The sequence below is a fragment of the Mustelus asterias genome, chromosome 25 (assembly GCF_964213995.1).
Source record: "Mustelus asterias chromosome 25, sMusAst1.hap1.1, whole genome shotgun sequence".
Classification (NCBI taxonomy): domain Eukaryota; kingdom Metazoa; phylum Chordata; class Chondrichthyes; order Carcharhiniformes; family Triakidae; genus Mustelus; species Mustelus asterias.
Genome location: NC_135825.1, coordinates 40,929,180 through 40,938,057, shown reverse-complemented (window position 1 = coordinate 40,938,057; position 8,878 = coordinate 40,929,180). Strand labels below are relative to the sequence as shown.

Sequence of the window (8,878 nt, the reverse complement as noted above, 5' to 3'; positions counted from 1 at the left end):
AGTGTACAGAGATTGAGCGAGGTGTACAGATGATGAGTTCAGTATGCACAGAGTGAGGGAGGTGTACACAGTGTTAGGTAGGTGTACAGATGATGAGTGGAGTGTACACGGAGTGAGGGAGGTGTACAGATGATGAGTGCAGTATGCACAGAGTGAGAGAAATACAGCTGATGAGTGTTGTGTACATAGAGTGAGGGAGGTGTACAGATGATGAGTGCAGTATGCACAGAGTGAGGGGGTGTACAGATGATGAGTTCAGTGTGCACAAACTGACAGAAGAATACAGCTGATGAGTTTTGTGTATGCAGAGTGAGGGAGGTGTACAGATCATCAGTTCAGTATGCACAGACTGACAGAGGAACACAGATGATGAGTGGTGTGTACACAGAGGGAGGTAGGTGTACAGATGATGAGTTCAGCATGCAGAGTGAGGGAGGTATACACAGAGTGAGGGAGGTGTACAGATGAATTCAGTATGCACAGAGTGAGGAGGGAGTGTACAGAGTTAGGGAGGTGTACAGATAATGAGTGGAGTGTACACAGAGTGAGGGAGGGGTACAGAGAGTGAGGGGGCTGTTCACAGATTAAGGGAGGTGTACAGATGATGAGTGGAGTTTACACAGAGTGAGGGAGGTGCACAGATGATGAATTCAGTATGCACAGATTGAGGGAGGTGTACACAGAGTGAGGGAGGTTTATAGATGATGAGTGCTGTATGTACAGAGTGAGGGTGGTGTACAGATGATGAGTGGAATGCACACAGAGTGGGAGAGGTGTACAGATAATTTCAGTATGTACAGAATGAGAGAGGTGTACATAGAGTTAGTGTGATGTACAGATGATGAGTGGAGTACACACAGAGTGAGAGAGGTGCACACAGAGTGAGGGTGGTTTACGGATGATGAGTGCAGTATGCACAGCAAGGGAGTTATACACAGAGTAAGGGAGGTGTACAGATAATGACTGGAGTGTACACAGAGCAAGGGAGGTGTACAGATGATGACTGGACTGTACATAGTGTGAGGGATGTGCACACAGATTGAGGAAGGTGTGCACAGAGTGAGGGAGGTGTACAGATGATGACTTCAGGATGCACAGATTGAGGGAGGTGTACACAGAGTGAGGGAGTTTTATAGATGATGAGTGCTGCATGCACAGAGTGAGTGAGGTGTACGCAGAATGTGGGTGGTGTATAGATGATGAGTGGAGAGTACACAGAGTGAGAGAGGTGTACAGATGATGAGTTCCATATTCACAGAGTGAGGGAGGAATACAGCTGATGAGTGTTGTGTACACAGAGTGAGGGAGGCGTACAGTTAATGACTGGAGTGTACACAGAGTGAGGGAGATGTACAGATGATGAATGCAGTATGCACAGAGTGAGGGAGGTGTACAGATGATGGGTTCAGTGCGCACAGAGTGAGGGAGGTGTACAGATGATGAGCAGAGTGTACACATAGTGAGGGAGGTGTACTGATGATCAGTGGAGTGTACACAGTGAGGGAGGTGTACAAATAATGAGTTCATTATGCACAGATTGAGAGAGGAATACAGGTGATGAGTGGAGTGAACACAGTGAGGGAGGTGTACAGATGATGAGCAGAGTGCACACAGAGTGAGGGAGGTGTACTGATGATCAGTGGAAGGTACAGTGAGTGTGGGAGGTGTACAGATGATGAGTGCGGTATGCACAGATTGAGGGAGGTGTACACAGAGTTAGGTAGGTGTACAGATGATGAGTGGAGTGTACACAGAGTGAGGAAGGAGTACACAGAGTGAGGGACATGTACACAGAATGAGTGAGTTTTATAGATGATGAGTGCTGGATGCACATAGTGTGTCAGTTGTACACAGGGTGAGGGTGGTGTACAGATGATGAGTTCAGTATGCACAGGTGTACACAGAGTGAGGGACATGTACAGATGATGAGTGCAGTATGTACAGATGATGAGTGCAGTATGCACAGAGTGAGAGATGTGTAAACAGAGTGAGCGAGGTGTCCAGATGATATTAATCGGTATTAATCGGGGACTCGATGGTGAAGGGGACAGACAGGCGTTTCTGCGGAGGTAGGCGGGATTCTCGCATGGTGGTCTGCCTCCCTGGGGCCGGGATCCAGGATGTCGCTAGTCGCGTCCCGGAAATCCTGAGGTGGGAGGGAGAGGAGCCTGAGGTAGCGGTACATATTGGTACCGCTGATGTGGGTAGGAAGGGAGAAGGGGTCATGAAAAAGGAGTACAGGGAATTAGGGAGACAGCTGAGAAAGAGGAAAGCAAAGGTAGTAATCTCAGGATTACTGCCTGTGCCACGGGAAGGTGAGGGCAGGAATGGAGTGAGGTGGAGGATGAATGTGTGGCTGAGGGACTGGTGCAGGGGGCAGGGATTCAGGTTCCTGGACCATTGGGACCTCTTTAGGGGCAGGGGTGATCTGTATACAAAAAATGGGTGGAACTTGAATCACACGGGGACCAATATCCTGGCCGGTAGGTTGGCTAAGGCTACTGGGGAGAATTTAAACTAGATAGGTTGGGGGGAGGGGAGCTGGAAGAGTTGACCGGGATCAAGGAACTAATTGATGGGGGGGAGGATGCAGGGGTAAGGGGAATTACAAAATTAATGGTAGAGGAGAGGGTGCAAGTGAATGAAGGCGGTAATTTAGATAAGGGAGTAGAGGGAGAGGGTGTTCGCGACTCATCAAAGCGGGTCCAGATAAAAGCTGGAATAAGGACACTTTGCCTGAATGCACGAAGCATTCGGAACAAGGTAAATGAGTTGATGGTGCAAATCAGCACAAGTGGGTACGATCTAGTGGCCATTACAGAAACGTGGCTGAAAGGTGACCAGGACTGGGAGATGAATATCCAGGGGTATCAGGTGTTTAGGAAGAATAGACAGGAAGGAAAAGGTGGTGGGGTCGCGCTATTAATAAGAGATAATATCAGGGTAGTACTGAGGGATGACATAGGCTCTGAGGAACAAAACGTGGAATCATTATGGGTAGAGATGAGGAATAGTAGAGGGAGAAAGACACTAGTAGGTGTGGTATATAGGCCCCCAAATAATAATGTTGAGGTAGGGAGGGCTGTAAACAAGCAGATAAGGGATGCGTGTAAAAACGGAACGGCAATAATCATGGGGGACTTCAACATGCACATTGACTGGCAGACTCAAGTCGGTAAGGGTGGAATGGAGGAAGAGTTCTTAGAATGCTGTCGGGATAGTTTCCTTGAACAGCATGTTACGGAACCGACGAGGGAACGAGCTATTTTGGATCTGGTATTGTGTAACGAGGTAGGTAGAATTAAGGATCTTATTGTGAAGGACCCTCTTGGGTCTAGTGACCACAATATGGTCGAATTTCTGATTCAGATGGAAGAGGAGAAAGTTTGGTCTCAAACCAGTGTCCTCTGTTTGAACAGAGGGAAATATGATAGGATGAGGGATGAATTGGCTAAGGTAGACTGGGAGAGCAGGCTGGCAGGTAGGATAGCTGAGGAACAGTGGAGGATTTTTAAGGAGATCCTTTTCAGTTCTCAGCAAAAATATATTCCAGCAAAAAACAAGGATTGTAAGAAAAGGGAGAACCAGCCGTGGATAACGAAGGAAATAAAGGAGAGTATTAAAATAAAAACAGCTGCGTACAGAGTGGCCAAAAATAGTGGAGAAACAAGTGATTGGGAAAAATTTAAGAAACAACAAAGAGAGACTAAGAAAGCGATAAAGAAAGGAAGGATAGACTATGAAGCTAGGCTAGCAATTAATATAAAAAATGATAGTAAAAGTTTTTATAAATATATAAAAAGGAATAGAGTGGCTAGAGTGAATGTTGGACCCTTGGAGGACGAGAGGGGGGAGTTAATAGTGGGAAATGAGGATATGGCTGAGTCTTTAAATAAGTTTTTTGTGTTGGTCTCCACGGTGGAGGACACAAATAGTTTGCCAAATATTAACGATAGAGGGTTGGCAGCAGGAGAAATACTTAATACAATTAATGTTACCAGAGAGGCAGTGCTGGGTAGACTAATGGGACTGAAGGTGGACAAGTCCCCGGGTCCGGATGGAATGCATCCCAGGGTATTGAAAGAAATGTCAGAGGTAATAGTGGATGCGTTAGTGATTATTTATCAAAACTCGTTGCATTCTGGGGTAGTGCCGATTGATTGGAAAACGGCTAATGTTACGCCGCTGTTTAAAAAAGGAAGGAGACAAAAGGCGGGTAACTATAGGCCGGTCAGCTTAACGTCTGTAGTAGGGAAAATGCTGGAATCCATTATTAAAGAGGGGATAGCAGGGCATCTGGATAGAAATGGTTCGATCAATCAGACGCAGCATGGATTCATGAGGAGAAAGTCGTACTTGACGAACATGTTGGATTTTTATGAAGATGTGACTAGGGCGGTTGATGGAGGAGAACCGGTGGATGCGGTGTTTTTGGATTTCCAAAAGGCGTTTGATAAGGTGCCCCATAAAAGGCTGCTGAAGAAGATTAGGGCACACGGAGTTGGGGGTAGTGTGTTAAAGTGGATTGGGGACTGGCTATCCGACAGGAAGCAAAGAGTCGGAATAAATGGGTGTTTTTCCGGTTGGAGGAAGGTAACTAGTGGCGTGCCGCAGGGATCGGTACTCGGGCCGCAACTGTTTACCATTTATATAGATGATCTGGAGGAGGGGACGGAGTGTAGGGTAACGAAGTTTGCAGACGACACAAAGATAAGTGGAGAAGTGAATCGTGTGGAGGACGGAGAAGATCTGCAGAGAGATTTGGACAGGCTGAGTGAGTGGGCGAGGATATGGCAAATGGAGTATAACGTTGATAAATGCGAGGTTATACACTTTGGAGGAAATAATAACAAATGGGATTACTATCTCAATGGAAACAAATTAAAACATGCTACCGTGCAAAGGGACCTGGGGGTCCTTGTGCATGAGACGCAAAAGCCCAGTCTGCAGGTACAACAGGTGATCAAGAAGGCAAATGGGATGTTGGCCTATATCGCGAGGGGGATAGAATATAAAAGCAGGGATGTCTTGATGCACCTGTACAGGGCATTGGTGAGGTCGCAGCTGGAATACTGTGTGCAGTATTGGTCCCCTTATATGAGGAAGGATATATTGGCATTGGAGGGAGTGCAGAGAAGGTTCACCAGGTTGATACCGGAGATGAGGGGTTTGGATTATGAGGAGAGGCTGAGGAGATTGGGTTTGTACTCGTTGGAGTTTAGAAGGATGAGGGGGGATCTTATGGAGACTTATAAGATAATGCGGGGGCTGGATAGGGTGGAGGCGGAGAGATTCTTTCCACTTAGTAAGGAAGTTAAAACTAGAGGACACAGCCTCAAAATAAAGGGGGGTCGGTTTAAGACAGAGTTGAGGAGGAACGTCTTCTCCCAGAGGGTGGTGAATCTCTGGAATTCTCTGCCCACTGAGGTGGTGGAGGCTACCTCGCTGAATATGTTTAAAGCGCGGATGGATGGATTCCTGATCGGTAAGGGAATTAAGGGTTATGGGGATCAGGCGGGTAAGTGGTACTGATCCACGTCAGATCAGCCATGATCTTATTGAATGGCGGGGCAGGCTCGAGGGGCTAGATGGCCTACTCCTGCTCCTATTTCTTATGTTCTTATGTTCTTATGATGAGTTCAGTGTGCACAGAGTGAGGGAGGTGTACAGATGAAGAGTTCAGTGTGCACAGAGTGAGGGAGGTGTACAGATGATGAGCGGAGTGTACACAGAGTAAGGGAGGTGTACAGATGATGAGCGGAGTGTACACAGAGTAAGGGATGTGTACAGATGATGAGTGTAGTATGCACAGATGGGGAAAGTGTACACCTTATGAGGGACGTGTACATGTGATGAGTGCACTATGCACAGAGTGAGGAAGGTGTATAGAGAGTGAGGGAGGTGTGCAGATGATGAGTTCAATGTGCACAGAGTGAGGGAGGTACCCAGATGATGAGTGGTGTGTATGCAGAGTGAGGGAAGTGTACAGATGATGAACGGAGTGTACAGAGAGTGAGGGAGGTGAATAGATGATGAGTGGTGAGCACAGAGTGAAGGAGGTGTACAGATGATGAATTCAGTATGCACAGAGTGAGGGATGTGTAAACAAAGTGAGGGAGGTGTACAGATGATGAGTGCAATATGCACAGAGTGAGGGAGGTGTATAGAGAGTGAGGGAGATGTGCAGATGATGTGTTCAGTATGCACAGAGGGAGGTGTACAGATGATGAGTGGTGTGTACTCAGCCTGAGGGAGGTGTACAGATGCTGAGTTCAGTGTGCAGAGTGAGGGAGGTCTACTGATGATGAGTGGAGTGTACAGAGAGTGAGGGAGGTGTACAGATGCTGAGTTCAGTGTGCAGAGTGAGGGAGGTCTACTGGTGATGAATGGAGTGTACACAGAGTGAGGGAGGTGTACAGAAAATGAGTGCAGTGTACACAGAGTGAGGGAGGTGTACAGATGATGATTTCAGTGTGCACAGAGTGAGAGGTGTACAGATGATGAGTGGAATGTACACAGAGTGAGGGAGGTGTACAGATGATGATTTCAGTATGCACAGAGTGAGGGAGGTGTACAGATGATGAGTGGAATGTACACAGAGTGAGGGAGGTGTACAGATGATGATTTCAGTATGCACAGAGTGAGGGAGGTGTACAGATGATGAGTGGAATGTACACAGAGTGAGGGAGGTGTACAGATGATGAGTGGAATGTACACAGAGTGAGGGAGGTGTTCAGATGATGAGTGCAGTATGCCCAGAGTGAGGGAGGTGTACACAGAGTGAGAGGTGTACAGATGATGAGTGCAGTGTACACAGAGTGAGGGAGGTGTTCAGATGATGAGTGCAGTGTGCACAGAGTGAGAGAGGTGTTCAGATGATGAGTGCAGTGTACACAGAGTGAGGGAGGTGTACAGATGATGAGTGCAGTGTACACAGAGTGAGAGGTGTACAGATGATGAGTGCAGTATGCCCAGAGTGCCATTGTGTTTGATTTACATTCTTCAAGTTTCTGATTGGTGTTCTTTTCTTTTCCAGCTGAGTGAGTGATGTCCACCTTTGGCAGTTTTGTTATTGTTTATCTCTGTGTGATTCCGACTGCAGCAATGATTGGCAAAGCCATGTTGAAACTTCCCTCCACCCCAGGGGGGACTTGGCTTGGGTCCCCCCCTGACAGTGCCCTGGAGACTCACCCCCTTGCTGGAAGGATCAGTGCAAGTTTGGAGGATGTGCTGCCTCTTACAGTTGAAGCTGATTTATTCAGAAAGCGACCGGTTCATTCCAGTCGAGTTCGATTCCAGAGCGAATGCCTGGGTGAGCTTGCAGCCAGTAATCCCAGAGCAATGCAAGCAGCAAGCAGCCAAACCCCCCGTCTCAAGCGGCATGCCAGGAGAGTGAGACACCAGGGTCAGTTCTCAGTGTGTGACAAGGAACAGCGCTGGGTCCTGAATAAGGAAGTGGCCCTGGACATTCGGGGCCGAGAGGTGAACGTGCTGTCACATTTCTACGTGAATGGAACACTGATTCGACAGATGTTTTTTGAGACCACGTGCAAGAAGAAGAAGCCCTCCAGACAGGGGTGTCGGGGCATTGACAGCCGCCACTGGAATTCTCACTGTGACACCACTGATAGCCACGTCCATGCACTGATCCGAGACAACAATTTCATCAGGTGGAATTTCATTCGCATCAGGACCGCCTGTGTCTGCGTTCTCACCAGGAAAACATGGAAACCATGACACTGCAGCCTCCAAGTCCATCCTACCTCAATGTAAATTATTCCCTTAACTTATACCAACTGCAGAGTGATACTTATATCTGACAGTTACCCTTAATTTATTAAACGTTTTTGGAAAGGTTCCATGTGCATTGATTATTGAACTCTCTGTGTAGTATTAGCCCAATCTTTTATAATTCTCATCCTTTCCATTCACTAATATCTGATATTACCCCTCCAATCTGTCGCTGCTTTACCTGGTTTACTGGTCGCATCATTTGGCGTCTTAACAAGAAACTTTTTCTGTTTCTTGCAGATGTGAAGGAATGCAAACTTCAACAGCTCATCAACACCACTGCCCATCCTCGGCCCCTCCACCAGTCCCAATCCCTCGAACACCATCTCTTCTAGTCCCAGCCCTTGACGTGTGTTCACCATACCCTCCGACATTCCCCTCTCTGAGGCTGAGCATGCAAGGACTCAGCAAAGGACTCAGCTTTATACCCTTACGTCCCCGCTTCAGCTTTGACAAAGGTTCGTTTGGACTTGAAATGTCAGCTCTTTTCTCTCCTTACAGATGCTGCCAGATCTGCTGAGATTTTCCAGCATTTCCTCTTTTGGTTTACCTGCTGAGAGCCACTTTCATTTGTGTCTTGAATGGTGAGTGACCTCCATTAACCTGAAGTGAGGAGACTGAACCTTCGTAAAGCCAATTGCACAGATATGAAGGCCCAGATTAGGAAAATTGATGAAAAAGTATTGATGGTGAAACAATGGCAACTTTTAAAGAAATGCTTCAAAACATCAAGATCCAGGGGTAAGAAATCTACCCATTGGCTAATCAGAAGTTAATGACAGCTTTCGATTAAAACTTATATTATTTCCAGCTGTGGTAATACTGAGGGTTGGTTGTGTTTTAGACAAATGATGACCAGTAAATTGATAAGAGGAAGAAAATAGAGGTAAATTATTTGATATAGTTTTTGTATTCCAATGCGCTCAAAAACGCTGAGTGATCATTTGACATCAAATTTATACACAGACATCAGGGTCTTGCCATCTTTGACATCAAATGGCAAAATGTGCTCAAAACTATCAAATGTGTCCAAAGGTGGCAAATAGGCTTAACAACCTGCACTAAGAACAGAGGGTGCACAGAGTGC

The 8,878-nt window shown here is 46.8% G+C and overlaps 1 protein-coding gene across 1 annotated transcript; it reads left to right on the top strand.

Annotated features, from left to right (window-relative positions):
* Positions 1–7,047: 7,047 nt before the first annotated feature.
* On the top strand, positions 7,048–7,737 carry LOC144479282 (beta-nerve growth factor-like). The gene has a single exon (XM_078197962.1). It carries the CDS (start codon positions 7,048–7,050, stop codon positions 7,735–7,737), a length of 690 nt encoding a protein of 229 aa, XP_078054088.1.
* The last annotated feature ends 1,141 nt before the right edge of the window (positions 7,738–8,878 follow it).

Excerpts from the sequence above, each read along its gene's own strand:
- LOC144479282 (XM_078197962.1), top strand. The coding sequence starts at position 7,048 with ATGTCCACCTTTGGCAGTTTTGTTATTGTTTATCTCTGTGTGATTCCG.